At 38.4% G+C, this 21,756-nt stretch overlaps 1 protein-coding gene across 12 annotated transcripts in view; it reads right to left on the bottom strand.

The window, feature by feature from the left end:
- CHD9 (chromodomain helicase DNA binding protein 9) overlaps positions 1-21,756 on the bottom strand; it is a 217,931-nt gene that overhangs the window by 22,074 nt on the left and 174,101 nt on the right. For all 12 annotated transcript variants that reach the window (XM_078062741.1, XM_078062744.1, XM_078062743.1 and 9 more), the window contains 9 exons: positions 19,095-19,254; positions 18,569-18,658; positions 13,480-13,583; positions 12,858-12,975; positions 12,174-12,231; positions 9,030-9,072; positions 7,617-7,836; positions 4,564-4,766; positions 828-1,736 (listed from right to left, as the gene is read on the bottom strand). In XM_078062741.1, coding sequence (XP_077918867.1) covers positions 828-1,736; positions 4,564-4,766; positions 7,617-7,836; positions 9,030-9,072; positions 12,174-12,231; positions 12,858-12,975; positions 13,480-13,583; positions 18,569-18,658; positions 19,095-19,254 — 1,905 coding nt within the window. The remainder of the gene's footprint in view (positions 1-827; positions 1,737-4,563; positions 4,767-7,616; positions 7,837-9,029; positions 9,073-12,173; positions 12,232-12,857; positions 12,976-13,479; positions 13,584-18,568; positions 18,659-19,094; positions 19,255-21,756) is intronic.

Genomic DNA, 21,756 nt, shown 5'->3' on the forward strand with positions numbered 1-21,756 from the left:
GCAAAATAAGTAGCGTTAAGGAGTTTGAGGGGAAAGGGTTAACAAAACATCCCTTTCTGCATGAAAATGTGACCCTCAGTAAACTCGGTAGGTCTGCTTCCTGGAAACAGATAAACTCCTGACTGATCAATTGCATTTGGACTGGGAGGACCATAGACACCTGACGGGTATACTAACATTCTCTAAGGAGGGGACTCCTATCATGGGGCATATCCTTGTGGTCACCCTGAAACTTATGTCCCTAGAGTTGTTACAAGAGACTCTGGCTCCTGCGGGCTATGAGGTTCCCTAGGCCAGACTGGCTCCTGCGCCCACTCAATGTTAACTCATTCCTTGCACGTGAACCGTGGGCTGTGGCGAGCACACTCAGGAGACGGCCACCGGACACTACTCTGCTGGCGAGCTGTAGTTCCTACCCTGTACTGCTGAGCGGACAGCTGCCAAGTAGGGCCTATGATACTCTTGTTGGTCTGACTGCTTAATCTAAAAATCCTGGTGGCGGTTACAGAATACAATCCTGATTTGTTTACTGATCAACTTGTTCAGAAAAAAATGTAACGCTAAACTGAAGGTGATCACAAAGAACTAAAATTATTGTATAAAATGCCTAATTTCTGTTTGATGAACCCATTTTGCAATGCCTTGAATACTGAATAGGGAGTGTGTACCAGTAATTCTAGTTTCTTTCTCACTAGTGCTTCTCTCAGCAAATCTGTACATATAAGATTTCAGTCAACAATTTTAAACATGCTTAACTTATCTGAACCAAATGCTTTTCATTTTCACTTGAAATGTCTTAAAACAGCAAAAGCACTTTATGCATATACCTCGCTTTTGGACTTCTTCTTCTTCACTGTCACTTTCTTCTGATGAAGATGAAGAGGATGATGATGAGGAAGAGGATGAGGATGAGGATGAAGACGATGCTGAAGAACAAGAGGAGGATGAAGAAGAACTAGAGCCTGATCGAGAGTGGGAACAAGAAGAGGAGGAAGACGAGGAAGAAGATGATCTGGAGGAACAGGATGATCTCTCAGAATCAGAGTCAGACTCAGAACTAGATTCGGATCCTCTTTTGTGGACTCGCTGTTTCTTAGAAGCTGGGTTTGGAGTTAGGGGTTCTGTTCTGGCTGCAACCATGCGTCTGTCTGTTTCACCTTTTCCACCAGATTTCTGGTCTCCAGTGGCCTGTGGTAAAACACCGTTCTTTGGACTTACAGGCTCAGACTTTATTAGTGTCCTGGTTTCCTCAGAAGACATAGATTCTTCTTCAGAAGACTGAGGCTCCTCTTTAAGATTTTCACTTTTAACTTTCATATCCTCTAGAATAATACCTTTAGCATCTAGGAGCCTAGGTAGAGAGGTAAGAGGAGAAGCAGAAAGTGCTACTTGATATTGCTGTAAAAGTGGGGTAGAAGTCCTCGAATGAGCCATCTTACTTTGACTGTAGCCCCTTTGAGCTGCCATAAAGGAGAGTTCAGGATCACGGAGAATGTGATAGTCTGTTCGGCTCACCCCATGTTTAGCAGCTCCGATGAGCAAGTCCCTATCATGAGGGCCACATTCCCACCAGACTGGTAAGTCTGGATTTGGATGGCAAAGCTTCAAGCGTTCAAACAACTGTGGGTGCCGGAGGGCCTGTTCCCGTACTTTCCTTAGAAGTTCAATACGGTACAAAGTCCTAGAAGCACGTTCTTCTGTGATTGGCTGGATAAAAATATTTGGATCCACCAATTCTATGTTAAAATGAGAACAAAAACATTAACCTCAAAAACACTTTGTTACAGATTTAAAACAAGTAATGCAACTTCTAAAATACATCTCTACTCAGTATCATTGTGTAGCTTCCAGAATTTTTTAATATTTTTAAATGAGGAAAAATAGAAATTTTAAAAAGAAGTACCAAAATCCATACATATAATAGATAACACTGGATCTTCTGAAAGTAAGTAAAACGTAACATTTTTTTTAGAAGTACGTGAATACAAGAATTTTAAAAACTCCCTATGAGCTGTCTTGACTAATCTGTGCCTTAATCAAAAAGAAAAACACTTACTTGAACTCATTTATAAATACAAGTAAAAACTGTAAATCATACCCCATAAACAAAAAGAAGTCCACATATCCCTAGCTGCACCAAGGTAACTCGGTGCATTACAGTGAACTCACAGGAACACCAAAGGCTTCCTTAAAATTTGAGGGAAATGCAGGAACATTGTCAAATGCTATGTGAAGTAATGGCTTGAGCTGGTTCAGTTTCAACGTTAGACCTTGCGATCTTCCTTTCGATGGGGTTAAATCTTTGGGCAGAGATACTGGCAGTTTAGAAGTATTCAAAAAAAAGATAAGGGTTTGTTGAAATAATGCAGGGGTCACTTAAAGGAGCTCGTACAATTTGAGAGCATCAAAACAATGAGAGTATTGGGTTATAACCTATAGGATAAAATAAATATCTGAGTCCACTCTGATATGAATAAATAATTGATCAGCAGATGAAAGCGAAGCAACAATCCTTGCTTGCAGCAGAATTCCACAGTAAAAACTGTTACACACAAGGACCTACTCAGGATACTTAAGTCAATGGGTGAAAGTTTCAGAAGAAACAGGACTTGTGGGGTCTCAAAGTATCTCAAGATTTCTTTTAACTTCAGGGTAAAAGATAGCAGTTTTACACTGGAGAAACAGCACAAACTATCGTAACCAAGCAATCAAGGGCAACACCGTCAGTGTTGGACATTCTGACATTCTGAACCCATGGTACTTTCTGAGAAGGACACACCATTTCTGTGGTACTCTTAATAAAAATGCGCAACCTCAATGCAACCATATGAAAATTTAAGACAAATCCAAATTGAGGGATTTGTGGCAAAATAACTAATCAATATATTTCTAAGGTATCAGGGTCATGAAAGACGAGAAAAACTGAGGGTCTCTGACAGACATAGGAAGCTAAGGGGAAAGACCAACCAAATAGAATGTAGGATCCTGGAACCAAAAAGGATATCAGTGGACAAACTGGTAAGATCTAAGTATTCAGTTTAGTTAATGGCACTGTACTAATGTTAATTTCCTGGTCTGATGTCAGATTTTATAGTAGGGGAAGCAAAGTGAGAGATACATGGAAACTTCTATAGGTTTCTGCAACTTTTCTTAAAGTCTAAAAGTAGTTCAAAATAGAAAGTTAAAAAAAAAAAAAGAAGAAATGGAACAGGAAACAAGAGTGGGAGTATCCATTCTACCTCCAAGGTTTGAGAGTTGTACATACAGTGTCTGACAGGTATACACATCACATTGGTAAGTAAGTGTGGCTATTTAAGAAAGAAAAGTAGTATTTTTGCTTTCAATTTATATTACGCTTTCAAACAATTACTAGACTGTTGGACATAATACTCATTAAGTTGTTTGGATCTAATTATTCACTAAACAGAATTTTTGGCCTCAGGTGCTGTGAAAAATTAGACAGTAAGGGCTCTGTGACCTGAGGAAGTTTGGAAAACTGATCTAAGTAAAACTTCACTCCCATTTCCAACAAGAAAACACTATCTTTTCAATCACTATTTAGTAATTAACCCTTTCCTTTTTGTTTTAAAACTGGAGTCCAAAGTGGTTAATTTACTCACCGCGTTTTACATTGCTGATGGGAATTAAGAAAATAAAAAAAGAAATGAGGGCCTCTTGTTAAACATCAGTAATAGAAGACGCAATACTTTGCTTTATCTGTCTTTTTAAACCATTGCTAGTCTTACAAAAGACATTTAAGTAGACTAAAATCTACTCTGAATCATCTGGTATTCGGGTAATCAAGTGATGGGCTACTCTATTCAGCGGACTGACAACAGATCTGTTAGGACATAAAACTAAAACAAGCAAACAAACTCACATGGAATTTATGTCATTTTATTAGCCACTTATATTTTTACTATGAAACAGGAGTAGGAAGGCACTGGGTCTAGTAGTCAGAAATCATATTCAACGAAGAATGGAGACAGTGGCTAATAACAGCATTATCGAGAAGGGTTGCTGGCAGGATGAGCTATTTCTCTGGGCCTCGAAGACAATGAAATTCAGCCCAGAACAGGTCCTTGGCTGAGCACCAGCACGTCTGATTAGTTGTTCTTTTTCTTTTTTTGAAGGCTTTGGGTGATTTTTTTTTTTCCTACTAAAACTCTTTAAAATGTCCTTTGAGCGGAGGTCTCATTCCTCAAAAGATTATTCATGTAAATAAGCCCTCTAACACAGTTCCTATCAGATGGACTAAATACACAGGTTAGTTCTGTTCACAAGCTACCACGTATCTTCTACCTCCCCCGATCATCAGTCTAATACTGAATAACCACTGGCCATTCCTTGAAACTCAGGGTGTAACTTTCTTCTTTTTAGATCTCATTTTAATAGCAGGATTAACAAACAGGGAGATCTTTGAACATAGTTTATTTACAATTCTGAAAAATTACTGATGTGCTGAATTAGACAGTATTGAAACAAACAAGTTGGAAATTTCTGAATTTTAGTGCTTTTTGCTTCTTCGACTCAAACCAGCAAAGACAGAAATTTTATACCTACCTTCTTTGGAAGGAAGACGACAAACCCTCCGACACATAGACATGAATGCGTACAAATACTTCTCCAAGCTATCATCAGTCTTCTTATGCAGCCTAGCCATAGCTCTAAATTTTGTCCAATCAAATTGGCCTCTATCAGGGTCAAATACCACTCCAAATGTAGACACCACTCTATAAAAGTCAGCTTCTTCTCTTCTTGTCCATCTATTTAGAGTCAGATTAAAGAAAAAGTCACACTGGTCACTAAAATAAATATTTATTAATGCTGAATATAATGACTATAATAAAATTTAAAACATTTCAAGTACCCAACACTTTAAAGGATTAAGTGCAGGATACTGCCTTGCAAATACATTTTAAAATGCTAGTTGAGAGGTGCCTGGGTGGCTCAGTCCAAGCGTACGACTCTTGGATTAGGCTCTGGTCCTGATCTCATGGCCTGTGGGACTGAGCCCCATGTTGGGCTCTGCGCTCAGTAGGAGTCTGCTTGGGTATTCTCTCCCTCTGCCACTTCCCCCACTCATGCGCTCATACACTCTCTCTCTGTCTCAAATAAATAAATGAGTCTTTAAAAAAATGTTAGCTGACTCATCTATCCAACCACGCTTTTCCTTCAGACAATAATAGTTTATTGCACATCTACTCTGTAAGAAAATACGCAGGGGATACAGATTACGTAAGACACGATGACCCTACCTTTAGGGAAAAGACAAAACATTTCAAACCTATTTCTGGTATAAGGTAGTATGTTACAGTTGTATGTGTTATAGAAACCACGAATTTTAGGAGAGCACAGAAGATGGGAGGACCACTTCAGACCTGAGTGATCAAGAAAGCATCACAGAAGTAAGTGGTATTTAAGATGGAACAAGACGGAGATCAGCCTAGGAATTCTAGGAAGAGGGCACAGCATAAGCAAAGTAGGAAGTAGTCTACATTTTGGGGGTATGATGAGCATTCCAGATTGACAAGGATATGGCTCATATTGGGGACAGAAGGACATAGGGTTGGGGTCAGATTATGAAACACTCCATATGTTTGGCTAAAAATAGTCTCTGTTCAGTTGAAAGCTCCTAAAGATACTTTAAGAGGGTAATATTATCCTCACATACCACAGATCTCCAAACACAGTCTAATTTATGGACACTTTTTCCTGGTTAAGTTATGGAATTGTGTGAATGAGAAAGAATGTACAAGACTTTTGAAAAACATCAACAGGCCATTTCTGTCATAGTGCTACCTTAAGAAGATTAATGTAATACTGATATAAAAATATCCTGGGAAACCAATCAAATCATAAGAACCTTGCATCTGGGGGAAGAAAGTAGGGATAGTATACAAAGGATGGATGAACAGATTGCACAGGACACATAGAAATGTGACAGTGTCTACCCTCAAAGAATTGACAACTTAGAAAGACAAGACCTAGAAAGGCAAAGATCAATGTTCTTAATGACATATTAGTGTGACAATGCGTAGTTTATTTCGGTAAGTGCTATCTGAGTGCAGGAAACAGAATAAAGTGAGCTGGACTGGTTGAGAAAAAAATTATTAGAAGAGATAGGATAGGCATTGAGCTCTGAAGGAGGGGCTAGGTTTGGACTAAAGAGTGGGAAGAAGGGTGTCCCAGGTGATTGGAACAATATAAGCTAGGTATTGAGTTAAGAATACATAGGACATTATGGCTGAGGAAAGAGTACTGGACAGAATTAGAAATCCATGCTGAAACAGAAGAGACTCTTGAACCGAGGCTTAAGAACAAACTTTATTCCTGTAGTAAATAAGGAGCCATGGACTATCATGATAAAGCTAGACTTTTAGGAAGATTAATCCAGATCTGACCAAGGGAAAATGCATATGGGAGGTTAAAGATGGCCATGAGTTCCTGTCTTCCCACGGAGAGGCATAATCTATTTCCCTCTCCCTTTAATCTTGGTTGGCCCTGTGACTTTTTTTGACCCACAGAAGAATGTGGCAGAAGTGACACTTTGTAACCCTGAGGCTGGGCCTTAAGAAATCGCAGCTTCTTCTGCCTTTGCCACTGGAAATGCTTCCTCATTCAAGTTCCCAGTGCCAACTGCCAGCCATGTGGGTGAGGCTACTTTCTCCCTCCGGCCATCTCAGCACTCCCGCCAACACCATGGGGAGCAGAAGAACCACCTGGTCAACCCATAGAATCGTGAGAAATAAAAAACTGATGTTTAAGTCACCACATTTTGGGGTGGCGGTTATTATGCAATTATAGATAACTGAAACAGCGTATTTGCTGAGGTAGTGGTATTTGAAGAAGATTATGTCTAGGTCATCTAAACATCTTAAGTTTCAGACTAACTAAATTCTGGTTACAATGACTGTGCTGCAAATAATACAAAAGAACAATGACATATTTTCCAGAGAACATCCAAGGACCCAGGCTTAACATGGAGGCCAGGTTATTGCAGAACATTGCTATTCTTTTCAACATACTCTATCCTTTTTAAGAAGTTAAAGCTTTTGGAAGGAGAGAAGCATGCCTGTCTTCTTAACAAGTTCTCTTGCAAAAAGGTCTACCATTTTGTCCCCCTTTGGTATCAGTAGTTCCAAGGGTTCATCCTCTGTATAAAACATAAATGGACTTGCCTTCCATACATTCTTATATTTCATAAATGTCATAATGTAAAAATAAGGTAGAATGGACTTTATTTCATGTACTTTAAATGTATGCTTTATTAATAATTAACTAATTATTTAATTTATTAATAATTCTTGAGTTTGTTTTGCAACTGCATTTTTTTAGTAACTCACTGTTTATAAGCATGACAAAATAATGATTAAATATGAAGCATGGCTAGGAACTATAAAATGCAATAATCTTTGACCATATTTGTTGTATACATGTGTGCAAGTATATATATATGCATATGTGTGCATGCATAAAACACTTTGCTTTGACCAACTTCTCTACCTATACATGTTTTTCACAAAGTGAGATAATCACACTCTAACAGCCTTCTGAATGAATAACTACATTTATACAATTATACTAATATTAAAAATTTAGTGCTATTGTCTTACCTCTGCTGTCTTTCTATCTTGGCTGCCATTTTAGGATTGAGAGTGGCTTCTTCGTAAAGAGGCTGCATTACACTGGCAGGCACTGAGAAAGTAGGCTGTATCTGCTGGATTTGTCTGTTTTTATTAGTACGCTGATATGCAGTGATGAGACGCCTCAAACGTGTAGTTAAAGCTGATTGAGTTGGCCAATAAATTTTATCACCTTCCATCAGTTGACCATCTATATTTAAAGAAATTCATGTCAATAATAAAAAAAACCAACTGAAAACCGAAAACAACCCCGCCCCCCAAAACTAAACAGATACGAAACTCATAAAAACAGCAAAATTTCCTTACTTTTTAAAATCTTTTTCTTTCAATCTTTTTTCTTTCAATCTGATTATGTGGAAAAAAAACCCACACAGGCCAAACCTCTCATTATAAAGAAGTTTTCTTTTTACTACAGCTCTAAAAACATTACAACAAACTTAAAGAACAGCTCAAAGTAAGTAGGTCACAGTGGAATAAAGAACCACAACAGTATCTACTGAGCATCCCTTGCACAGAAAATACAACTCTTGCATTTCCAGGTCTAATACATTTTATCGGCTAGCTAATACTCAAATGCCTTAAGCTTAAATGAATTAAAAGTCAAACTGAAATCCCTGAGAAGTTGAATACTGTAAACTCTTTTTAATTAAAGCCTTCTTCTATATTAAATCTGTCTCAATTTATGTGAGAATCAAAACATTTTACAGGTCATTAGTGAGGAACATATAAAAAATTCCCTATGACAATGCTATCACTTTTAAGCTTTTATTCACCTAATAAAATGCAGGATCTAGCTATTTCCAGGGTATAATCTTATAATTCCATATACCATAATTAAGCGGTAATCATTCACACTAAGCAAATACTACTCCTTCCTTCCTAGTCAAACTATGAAAGGACGAGGCCCTATTCCACTTGGATGCCAGCTGGGAGTGAGTGGTACTCTGGTGACAGCATGTTTCTATCTTGATAATCAGAAGGAAGTAGAAGCAAGACCCTGCAAAGAAAGGCTTTGCAAAAAAAGGGTGTGAGAAAGGATGGTTCCTAATATGGTTCCTAATATGGAACTAATAAGCTGTTGAACGGATTACTGAATCAACACTTTAATGATGAAATCTCCTACATAAGTTTAATAATCAAGCCATAAAATCATCAAAGCTTTGATTCCATAAAAGCTCAGTGAGTCACGGCATAAAGATTTGCAACTAAAAATATTGTTAAATTCCCTATCAACTAGTATGTCCCATAATGATTACGATGGTCTTCAATAAAAATTTCATACACATCTAAAACATCATAGAAGTGTAATAGTTTATTGATTTCATGGTATCATGAGAATGTGAATTTCCACTAAAACTAAGTAAAAAGAGAAATGCAATTTACCTCCATCTGCTATAACAAGATCTCCTGGTGAAGAAACATCATCCTTTTAAAAGAAAACGGAAATTTGTCATAGGTTGATTGGCTCAAGACACATTAAAGATGAAAAGGGAATCAAACTTTTTTAAGATTTTATTTATTTATTTGACAGAGAGAGAGACAGCGAGAGAAGGAACACAAGCAAGGGGAGTTGGAGAGGGAGAAGCAGGCTTCCCGCTGAGCAGGGAGCCCGACGCGGGGCTTGATCCCAAGACCCTGGGATCATGACCTGAGCCGAAGGCAGACACTGAATGACTGAGCCACTCAGGTGCCCCGGGAATCAAACTCCTTAATAGTAATAGAGAACTTTTTGCAACAGAATTTTTAATTTTTAATGAACAAAAATAAAAATTTTAATATCTTGTTCTCAATTTCCACCCTTTTACACTTCTCTATTGCCTTGTACACTTTAGTCCAGTTATTTTCCACTAAAATTTTCCCCTTCCATGATCACGCTTAGGCCAAGTGTTTTTCCTCCACCCTTCCTATAATTGCAAATATACCCTAGGTTTTATCGATAACAGGTTTTTTTTTGTTGTTGTTGTTCCGTATACCAACTCTCATAATTTATTCATTCTCATATTTGATTATTAGACAACCTGCAAATCTTTCCTCTTTCAACCTTGAACAGTTGCTTGTGCTGTATATCTAGTTTTTATCTGTCAACAGAGCATCTCCAATCAGGTATTCCAACATTACTGCAAATATATTCATAACTTTGGTGGTTTTATTCCAGTGACTACTATTTTCTGTTGTTGTTTTAGAAAAGCCTGAAGTTAGAATTATCACCATTTCTTTGTAAATGGGTCTTTTACTCTGGTTGCTTTTAACATCTGCTCTTTGGAATATCTGCAATTTCGCCAGGATGTTTTGTTGGAGTGGATTTAATTGTGTTTACCCTGTCAAGATTCATTCTATTTCTCGAATCTCAAGATTCATGTCTTTCATTAAGTCTGAAAAACGTCTCAGCTGATCTCTTAGAACAGATCTTCTCCCTTAATCTCTCTGGTCGCTCCCTCTGGAATACCTATTAGATATATGTCAGACATTATTATGCTATCCTCTTCAAGTCTAAAGAGTTTTTCATATTGATTTACTGCCTCTCAGCCCTAAATTCATTGCCTCTCATACCTCTAATTGGCTCTAAGAAAATGGATCTGGGCTCTTTAAATATTTTTTGCCAGCCAGTACGAGGTTAAGCTTTCTCAGTTGTGGCAGCCAGAGAGACACTGTAGGAGGAGAAGGGTTTTACTTCTCTGGTTTGGGTGAACTCCTCCCAGGCTCAGCTCCCACAGCACAAGCAGCTTCCCCAGGGCCCACCTCTGCAGTTCAAGCAGCTTCTTTGCGTGCCTACTGGCCAGCAGCTTTCCCTAGCAGCCTCGGCCTCAGGTGGTTTTGCAGTGGAGCGCCTCCAGTGAGACACTTCCCCAGGAAAAGCTCCCTTGGCAACCCTGGAGGGTGGATTTCCAGCAAGTTGTGCCAGTGGGCCATCACAGCAACTGTTCTGCCATCCATTGAGGTGCGGCCATGCTCTCTCAAAAAAAATCAGCATCTCAGCCCTGCCAGGGACGGGGCTCTTACTTGGCTGCTCTGTGTCAGCCCTAAGCATAGTAGCTAGTCCTCACTACTTCAGTCCCCCTATTATAGTCAATATTTCTTCACGTTAAACTTTTCCTATTCAACAGACTATGTGGCTTCTTTCTCCTGATTGGGCTAAACTGTGCCGTCATGCTACGTTATGGATCCTTTCCTCAAATCTGTTTTCTAAATCATTTCTTCTCTCAAGATCTGTGTCTAATCTGCCTCTTCAGCACAATGTTTAACCTATTTGTGGAGTTTTAATTTTCAGTGACTGTATTTTCCACTTCTAATGTTATACAAAACTGTTTTTACATACATCCCTCGTCTTTTAAAATCATAGATCTTTTTTTTTTTCTTTTGTTCTTGGATCTTTCTTTAATGTATTTAACCATTTATAAAATTACTTATTTTCTATTTTAATAGATCTCCATCAGAAGTTCTTAGAGGTCTAATCTTGTTCTTTGTTTTATTTGCTAACATTCACTCATGGTAAATTATTCCTCACATATTTAAAATTTTTGGATTTTGACCTCATTTCATGGAGGGCTTTTATCTTCAGGACTCAAGTACAGTCTACATTGAAGCTGTTTCTGCCACAATTCTTTTTCTTTTTGTTTCTACTAGGTACCTCAGGGTTATTGCCAGCCTGGGACCCTTTCTATGTTACATTTTTGGTTCGAGAGTTCCTGGACCATGCAGATGATGTAAAAGAATCAAACTGTAAGCTCAAGAGAAAGCATGCCTATGGCTATGAATTCTCAGGGGAAACAATTTTTTCCCTACCCAGTACCTACGTGGAGATAAATTTCCTCGTTGTTGTCCTGTGCTGTTTGTCAGAGAGTACTGCTCTCTGAGGGTTCTCATTCTATGCAGGATCTCCATTCTCACCGCCACACACTGGCCTGAACCCTCTCTAGTCCTCATAAAGGCATCAATATCCAAGCCCCGTGGCCACCAAGACCAGCACACCTTACCTGACAGTTACAGCACTGTCTAGTCCTTTCCCATGCCTTCATCCCTTTTCACATCCTTTCCCCACTCCATGGAATATTTTCACCCAACTCTGCTTCTTCCTTTTGACTTTCTATAAACAGAACACTTAGAACTAACTATGCTTTAGCAGTTCGGAATTCCTCTAGGCTCTACCCTCTATTTTCAACCCTTTATGTAGGTCTAGTTTCTATCTGTTGCTGTGTACTTTCAGTGTCTACTTTTCACTCTGCTTTGGGGTTTTGTCCCTGACACCGTGTTTCCTAGTTCCTAGCAGTGCAGCATGTGGGCAAGCTCCATTTCATCCACATGTCCACCCCGGCCTCCAGCGTGTCTAGAAGGGAGGTCAGGCATATTCTGAAGGACTATTTGTGATGACTGTCGACCTAAGTGGATCACTAACTTCGCTCATCTTCTGAAGAACAGAATTATGTATAAGGAAAACATATGAAGGAAAAACACACAAAAGAAAACGCAAACAAAAGAAACCATGGAAAAACCAGGAATGAGGATTTTAAAACAGGATCCAAAGCATACCTCTATATCATCTTTAAAGATAGCTGGGGCAGGTTTGTATTCTGGATCTTCCACATCCCTGTTAAAATACCAACAGATGCTACAATTATTGTACTGGACTTAAAATTTCTCCTGAAAGGACAAATGGAGTCTTATTGGAAGGACTTTTTAGCATGTTTCAGACTGAAATCTCTGTTCATTAGCCTCATGACCCCAAGTCACAGCGTGAAGCCGGTTATATGGCAAGTCAGAAGAAAGCTACTCTAATCGACTCTTACTACCAAGTTTGCTTTTAAATGTGGTAATATTAACCTTAATAGAGTTCCCTACTTTTCTCTTTTGGTAAGAAAACAGAGATAGTAAAGACCTTATAACAGTTACAATGAACAAACATTCTATTTCTCTTCAATTGTAATATTCTTTGTCTTCTTCCCTCTATGCCCTTAGAATTGTATGGCTTTAATGGCCATGACCATTAAGAATGGAAAAATGAAGGACTCACTACAAGGATGGGTACGGGGCAGGTGGAGTCTCTTCCTTGAGCACACCACTGGATAAACACTAACTTATTAGAGTTTCATTAACTCTTAGATTGTAAACTCCAATTCTCTTACTACTACATTATTTAAAGATAAACATCACCGGCAGGACATGCTGCTGTTGACAGAGATATATGGAGAAATCAAGCCTCTGAAGTGCACATACCCATCCATATAATCATTTGCCCTCTGTTCTGCAGCGACTGCTTTCTCATCAGGTTTTCCCACTCTTTCCAAGAAGCATAATGCTGGGTCTGCTCGGATAGTGTTATATTTTTCATAACCTGGAGGGATCACCAATTATGAAAGTAAAAAGGATAAAAAGAAAAAAGATGTATGAATATAAGCATTGCTCATATTTACAGCAGATGTTGTTCCTGGACTAAAGGGACCATATATTAAAATAATACAGGGTAAAGTAGGTTTTCTAGAAATTGTCACAAATATTACATGGTCCGGCATATGTATATTTAAAAGTTTGGATTAAATTTATCAGTTAAAATGAAAAATAGGAAAACTGATCATACATAACACACTTTATATAACAACTCTTCCTGAGGGGAAGTTAGTGTGATTTCTGTCCAGGAGGGGCAGGTCATGTATGCCACCCCTTTCATGAAAAAGTGTAGGGACTGACAGACATAATTTGGTAATTCGTGCTTTACATGATACGTATAATAACATCAGTGTTACTGGAATGAGGCTATAGGCAGAAATCGTTAAACTGAGAACTAGCTGAATTACATTATACACAGAAGATGACTCTACCTACCTTCCTTCTCACTTACCATGTTTAAAAACTCCAATAAGAAGTGACTTATCAGCATCAAAATCCCACCATTCAGCAGGAACTTCTGAGTGGTCTGGTTCTGGGACCCAAACATCAATGTCACTTAAAAAAAAAAATCACGATATGGCACTATGAATTATTACAAACAAGTCAAAGAAGAGGCAAACTTTACCTAGCTTGTAAAAAGCATTATGGTTTTTAAGAAAAAGACATTATGATTTTATTTCATTGATTTTTTTTTTATTTTCCACAATTACCACCAGTTAAAATTACAAAATTGTACATGATCAACAAAGTTACTAAAAAATGAATTAATATCCTTAAGCTCAACAGAAGACATTTTTCAACAGGTTTACTTTACTCTTAAGGAATCATATTCTTTCCACTGATTTCCTTTAGATATATAAACACAGCATTTTATGGGAGAGTAGAATCTTATGCCAGCAAACAACTTGACAAAAATCAGCTGGTTCAAATATTTCATTTTGTGTATGAGGAGAATGGGGCACTAGAAGGGCAAATTAATTGCTTTAGGCTGCAAAACAAGGCATATCTTTTCTAGACTGCTACTGGTAAGAAAATGCCACTGACAAATTAAGCATTGCTTACAAGCAAAAGAAAATGGCAAGTTTTGATTCATAATTTGACTAAAACACTCAAAGTGCTATTTTTATGCTGTATATAAATACCATGCCTAAAAATGACAATATGATAAACTACTAAAACTATAATAAATCCATGATGCTTTGGTAATTTGGCTGTTTTCAAGAGTATGAAACAACTACTAAAGAGTACTTACAATTCTGCAAACATAACTTCCTTTGCTATCATTTGAAATTATTATTTTCCCAGAAACCTTTTATAAGTAACACATACAACACCACTAAAAATGAAAATATGCCATGTACAGGACTGAAATGTTTACTTTTTTACAAAGTGATTCAAGCCATCGTCTCCCTTAGCCTAGCATATAGCTAACATCTGATAATAATTAGCAAATGAATACCATTAATTTTCACACACACACACACACACACACACACACACACACACACACACATATCATTCTTATATTTTATTCAACAAAGAAGGTAGAGGGGCGCCTGGGTGGCTCAGTCAGTTAAGCATTTGACTCTTGATTTTTGGCTCAGGTCATGATCTCAGGGCCGTGGGATTAAATCCCATGTGGGGCTCTGCGCTCAATGGGGAGTCTGCTTTTCTCCTCCCTCTGCCCCTTCCCCCCTCAAATAAATAATACATCTTTCTTTTTTTTTATTATTAAAGATTTTATCTATTTATTTGAGAGGGAAAGAGAGAACAAGCAGGGGGAGGGGCAGAGGGAGAGAGACAAGTAGACTCCCTGCTGAGCAGGGATCCTAAGGAGGGGCTGGTTCCCAGGACCCTGAGATCATGACCCAGGCCAATGGCAGATGCTTAACCAAGCTAGTCGCCCTACTAAACAGATCTTTAAAAAAAAAGGGTAGAGATTGTATAGGATAAATTACCTCGGGAAATCAAATTTTCTAGTTGAGAATTTCTCTATTTGATATTTGTGAATTATTAATTTTCAAAGAATGAGAGATAATAAAACACAACAAAAATTAAGTAGAATTTCATCTCCTTGTCTTAGCACCAAAATTTCATAAGTTAATAAACAAAGGCCTATTGTTTTGAAAAAATGGGAAGTTTCCAACTTACAATTAAGTTGTGTAGCGAAAGTTCATTTGTAAGTTCACTGTCTGGGAACTCAAAATAACTTTTCATATAGAAATAAACTGATAAATGGTCAATATGTTCCTGAGCTAGTCCACAAGAACGCAATACTTAGCTACTAATACAGTAGAAATAAAGGACAATGGCAATGAAAACAAAAGACTTACAAGTCTTGTAAATAAATAAAACACGAAATATAGATAGGAAATTACTTTTTATTTTTCATGTTTTGCCAGTAGAAAAAAGTTTTTAACCCAAGGAATATGGAGAAATGGATGGAGACGTTTCTCTAGATTCTTAAAGAAATTTTTCTGCACTTAAACGAACATCTTACTACCTCTAATTTTTCTTAAAAACAAAAGGGTTACAATCACAGTATTTTCTAGCTTACTGTAGAAAAATACAGAAAGAGTGATTTTCCTGTGATACAATGAAAGCTGAAAAAATGATGAGGAAAAATACAGTTAAAGAAGATATTTATTTTTGATTGATTTTCTGACCAAGACTAAAGAAAGCGTAAAAACCAAAAGAGGAAGGCAAGAGGAAAGTGGGTCAGGTAGTTCCCCTCACCAACCATCAGGTGGCACTCTAAGCTCAACACACTGGGATGACCATCAGAAGTGGAAAGATTTCCTGCACCTACCCAGAGTTCCAGTGTAAGTGCCAGATGCATGTTAAGTGTTTGTTAACTGCTAGGGAAAGGGATACAACAATGTGCATGTGCTCCTGTTGCTGATTTCTGTTTTTAAAGATTCAGTTCATGTTCTGTCTTTTGCATAAAGCCACCTTTAACTTCCCCAGGCTAGATCATTCATGCAAAATGTATTTAAACAGCACTCACTACGTGCCACTAACAGAAATACTAAGGCAGACATTCACTGCTCTTGTGAAGAGGTACCTGCAATACTGCATGGTGCGCGCTGTGACAGTGGACCTTGGATATGTGCCTGACCCGGACTTAAGAGGCCAGGAAAGGCTGAGCTGATGCCAGCTGAGCACTGAGATGGGGGAGAATGGAGGCAAGAGGGAAAGGCGATGTTCCAGCAAGACTGCAAAGGCCTGGATATAGTATAGAAACAAAAACTGACACTGCAGAAAAGATGACAGCATCCAAGAAAAGGAGGTGACAAGAAGAGAGCACCTATGAGAAGACATTTAAGAGACAACCTGGAGACGAGCTGCAAGGCAGTGAGCAGAAAGCTAAAAAGAACCTCTACAGGCGAATGCTATTACAGAAGCATTTTAAGAAGAAGAAAGTGGTCAATAAACGTAAAGTAGGACCGGGACACCTGGGTGGCTCAGTTGGTTGTGCATCTGACTGTTGGTTCTGGCTTGGGTTGTGGGATCGAGCCCCATGTTGGGCTCCATGCTCAGGGGGGAGTCTGCTTGAGAGTCTCTCCCTCTGCCCCTCCCCATCACTCTCAAATAAATAAATACATCTTTAAAAAAAAAAAAAAGGTAAAGTAAGACAAACACTATGATATATCCATGGGTTTAGCAGCAAGCATATTGGTGAGGATTTCTTGGAGTAGGTGGTGGAGTGAGGGGCAGAGGCTGAACTGTGGTGGGCAGCACATCGTAAATGGGAGAGGAGAAAAAGGAGACACGGATACAGAAGTCTGGCTGTGAAATCAAGGAGAGTAATCATATGATAGTGTGAGGAGATACTGGGTCCAAAAGTGTTGTGTGTATTTGTGTGTCTGTGTCTATGCTGAGGGAAACGTGAACATGTCAAAGTCCAAATGAGAAGCCAAAGAGGGGAAGATTAATGAAAGGGGAAAATGTAGGGATAATTCACAGAATGTAGTTTCTGGGAAATCACAAGTGGATAGGATCCTGTCAGGCCAAGGGAAAAGAGGAGTCACTTAGTCAACAAATATTTATTGGGTGTTACTATGTCCCAGACTCTAGAGGCTGTGAAAAGAAAGATCAATAAAACAGCATATTTAACCTTCAAGCTTAAACTGTAATGGGAAGAGAAAGACATACAAATAAATATAACTTTAATAGGCATCATGAATAGACAAAATAAGGTCAAGCAGCAGTGAGTGACTGGTAGGCTGCTTTAGCTAGGGAGGCCTCTGGGAGGAGGTAAAACTTGAACTGAGGTCTGAAGAACTTGAAGAGACAGTTCTGTGGAAGATGAGGCGCAGGAGTGTACCCGGAGGTAGGGCACAGAAAGAGCTTGATACGCGGGAGAGACAGAAACACCAGTGTGGCTGCAGCATCGTGGCTGAGGGCCAGAATGAAGGAAGAGGTCACAAGTCGTGTAGGGCCATAGGGAGTATGGATTTTATTCTAAGAGAAATGAGAAAAATCTGGAAGGTTTGAAGGAGAGGAGCGCCATGGCCTGAGTTTTGCTTCAGAAAGATCACTCTGGCTGCTGTGTGAGGGTCAGCCTGTAGAGAGGTGGCAGAGACCCAATTAGGAGGCCACTGCAAAAGTCTAAACGTGGCAGAATGGTGGCTGGCACTAGAGATTTAGCAGAGGATATGGTGAAAAGTGCTCGGATTTGGGCGTACACTATACTTTGTGGAGCTCACAGGTCCTTCTGAGGGATTTAAGGAAGAGAGGAATCAAGAATGGCACCTGAGCAACTGGGTGGTCCACCATTTAGCAGGATGGAGAAGGCCTGTGCGTGGGAAGGTAGGAGGAAAAGGGTTGGAGGCAGAAGATTTGGAGAGCCAGGGAAACTTTAAGATGTCAATTAGACTGTCAAGTGGGAATATTAGGAGGCAGCTCTCTCAGATTAGAGCTCTGGGGTGAACAGGTAAGTTTGAGAGTCATCTGTTTCTTGATCAGATTTGATACCAAAGGAGAGCATAGCCAAGAAAGAGAGCTGAGGGCAGAGCTCCTGGACAATCCAATGTAAGAGCTAGGAAAATGAAGAGGAAAGACCAGGGAGGAAAAAGGGCAACAGGTGGGTAAACTTGCATAATGCCTACAGAAGACAGAACTTCAAAAAAGAAAAAAAGGTAAAAAAAAGAACATAGCATTTCAAGAAGGGAGGTGTAGAATAAGGAGCTAAGAGACCAGGGCATCGGATGGATCATATATGGACATAAAAGTCAGTCCACTGGAATAAGAGGGAAGGGAAAAGAATGAGCACAGAAAGGTTAAGTTTTAGATTTGGTGGTAGGAAGCTTACTCCTACTGCTGTTATTATTATTATTATAGCTTTTATTAGTGACAGAGCCAAAGACTGAGACTAATGGAGGAAAGGCAACAAATAGGCAAGGGTGAATTCTCTACATTTGGTGGAATTTTCTTCTTGTGAACTTCACTGAATAAGGAGCCACTTAATTACAATTTTCTGGTCCTGTAACTTTTGCCTCATCATGTTACTGAAAATATCAACAGGTTATTTAATTTACCTTGCATCAACTCCATCAAATACTTTCTGACACTCGTTTCCAATGACTTCTTGCTTTAGATAATACAGCATTCTTACACGAAGCAAAACCCTAAAAATGAGGGAAAAGGATTAAAAAGACACAAAGATATTAATCATTAAAGAAAATTCATCCATGAGGTTAAAATTGGAAAAGAATTTATATGCAGAATTTTTATAATTAAATAATAACTTCCGATTAAATAAATCTCATTACTACCATATATAGTAAAATAGGTTTCTCCAAAATCTTCACAATCATCATAATTTAATATCCAAGTAAGATATAATGAGATCATTTGGAGGCCAGTTTTATTTCTCTCTCTGTTGATGAAAACAGTGACACAAGAGATACCATGATTTGCTGAAGGATACCCTGTAAGATTAAGATTAGGATTGGTCCTAGACCACACTGTCTCTGTACTCAAAATCAGCATGCTTTAAGATTTTTAATAAATTCAGAAATATAAACTTTTAACGAGTTGTGTTAAAAATACCCTACTACCTACTTATTACAGTGGTGTTTTATATGTTTTTTGTATCCTTCATCTTGAAGTAGCTGCTCAGGATTATATTTTCGAAGCCATTCTGCTTTCTGTATATCAAATGAGCTTGTTTGAGTCTTTACTTTCTTCCCTTTCCGACCCCTGGGTACAGGGGCTGATAGGCCTGTTAAAATGAGAAGGACACATGAAATCAGGGATAATTTGTATAAAGTTTTGCAATTTGAAACATTTTTTTTTCAATACAAGAAATTTCTGGAGACTTCCAGAGGTCTGTGCAGGCATATAGAGATCTTTAAAATATTAACGGTAACAACGCTGATACCCAATCGCAAGGTAAGTCAACGTGATGATTGTATACACGTATTAACAGCTCCCCCCTGCAAGTACCCAACAATTCTGTACCTGAAATTAATCACTCTGACTTACTTTTTGTTCCAAAACACATTATTTTTTTCCAAATGTAAAAACCGAAAGCTCAGACCTGTCCCTCTGCTTTACTTTTAGCTTCCCTAGTTATAAAATAGTAAGTTTTGGTCTCTTGATTTTCAAAACTGGATTAGGTTTAGTCATTGTGGGTTCTTATTTAAGAGAGCTAAATTCATTTTATTTCTTTGACACCTTTGTGAAATATTTTTTTTTTTTTCCTGTAAGATTTTAAATAATCTCTACACCCAATGTGGGGCTTGAACTTACAACCCCAAGATCAAGAGTTGCACGTTCCACTGACTGAGCCAGCCGGGCGCCCCTTAAATATTTATTTTTTTAAAGATTTATTTGAAAGAGAGAAAACAAGTGCAAGTGGGGAGAGAGGCACAGGGAGAGAACCCTCAAGCAGACTTCCTGCTGAGCACGGAGCCCAACTTGGGGGTGTATCTCATGACCCATGAGATCATGACCTGATGACACCAAGAGTTGGACAGTTAACCGACTCAGTCACCTAGGTGCCCCTGAAATATTTCAAAAATACAAAGAAGTATTCTTACTCTTAATCTTAACATATTCCATATCTGGTCAGTTTTTCATTAAAGGAAATAGGTATGCATAGCTGAAGTCCAGTTCACTGCTTCCTTCCCAGAGATAATCACTACCCTGTATTTGTCTAGTCATTCCATGCCTGTTTGTACTGGTAGGATGGAGAAATATTTAGTACTTAAGTTTTCAGACATTATAAAACACAGGCAATTCTGCAACTTATTGATTACGTTGGTATTTTTTTGAGATTTATACTTGCTGACTCACGAGGCTGTAACTTACCTATTTTCCTGCCATGTAAAAATCTACTGTATGACTATCACTGCATGTATACCACTGCTTACCTATGAATCCTCAATGATGCCAGAGTTGTTTCACTTAACATTTTTAACAATTACTAAAAATAAAGTTTTGATTCCTTTCAATTCTTATCTATCTTTTCCTTGCTGCACTCTACCAGCTAGGAGTTTCACCACAATGGTAAATAGAAACTTGATGTAGACTTGCCCATTTCTTCTTAAAATTTTGGCAATTTTGTATTTATATTTTGAGACTATTTTGTTTAGTGTATAAAGCTTATACTTATTATTTCTTCTTTTTTTAGGGGGGAGGGGCAGCCAGGCGCCCCTTGTTATATCTTCTTTTATGGTTCAGTCATTTTTATTATTATTGTGTAGTCTCTTTTTGATCCTAATTAATGTCTTCCACCTTAAATTGTACTTTGTTCTATGTTACTACTAATACTGTTCTATATTCCAGTCCTCTTCACTCTTAAGCAGGCCCCACACCCAGCGCTGAGCCTGATGCAGGGCTTCATCTCAGGACCCCAAGATCATGACCTGAGCCGAAACCAAGAGTGAGACGCTTAATGGACTGAGCCACCCAGGCGCCCCTAGAGAATAAACTTTCAGTTCTTCTTCACTGTGGCTACACAGAGTTGAAGAGGGTGTCTGGCAATCTGAACTTTCTTTAAACAACTTCTAGTCAAAATCTCTGTCCTTACGCCTACTTTCAGAGGTTCCTGATGTGTCACAAACGAACTTTTGGGTAATCTATGAAGCACATTGATTGGTTGTTGCCTTTTCCTACTGCTGACCTGAGATTTAGTTCTCTCTGGTTGATTGAGTTAGTGGCCACTCATCTATTTTCTTCTAAAACTGTGTTGCTATTTCCTCTCCCACTCTCTCTCTTCTTTTGAGGGTTTATGCCTATTTATTTTTTAATCATGGAATTAAGCAGATTCAAAAAGAGATGGAATAATATGATGGATCACTATGTCCCATCATCCAACTTTAATATTACCAGCTCATGGCAATTTTGTTTCATTCATACCCTGTTCACTTCCCAACCTTCCATGTTATTTTGAAGTAAATCTAAGACATTACTCATTTCATTAATAAATATCTGAGTATCTCTTAGTGATAGTACATGGTCTCCTTTTAAAAAATACCATTATTGGCCCTAAGAAATGCACTAATATTTCCCTAATACTTGATATTCAAATTTACTATTATTTAATAAAGATAATAAAAAAAAATCCTGGGTTGTCTGTTTTGGTCAGGATCCAAATCAGGCCCCCACACTGCAACTGGCTGAGGACTCTCAAATCTTGTAGGTTATAGCAGGGTTCTCAATCTCAGCACTATCGGTATTTTGAGCCGCACTGTTCTTCACTGTGGGGAGCTGTCTGTGC

The sequence above is a fragment of the Halichoerus grypus genome, chromosome 15, assembly GCF_964656455.1.
Source record: "Halichoerus grypus chromosome 15, mHalGry1.hap1.1, whole genome shotgun sequence".
NCBI classification, from domain to species: Eukaryota; Metazoa; Chordata; class Mammalia; order Carnivora; family Phocidae; genus Halichoerus; species Halichoerus grypus.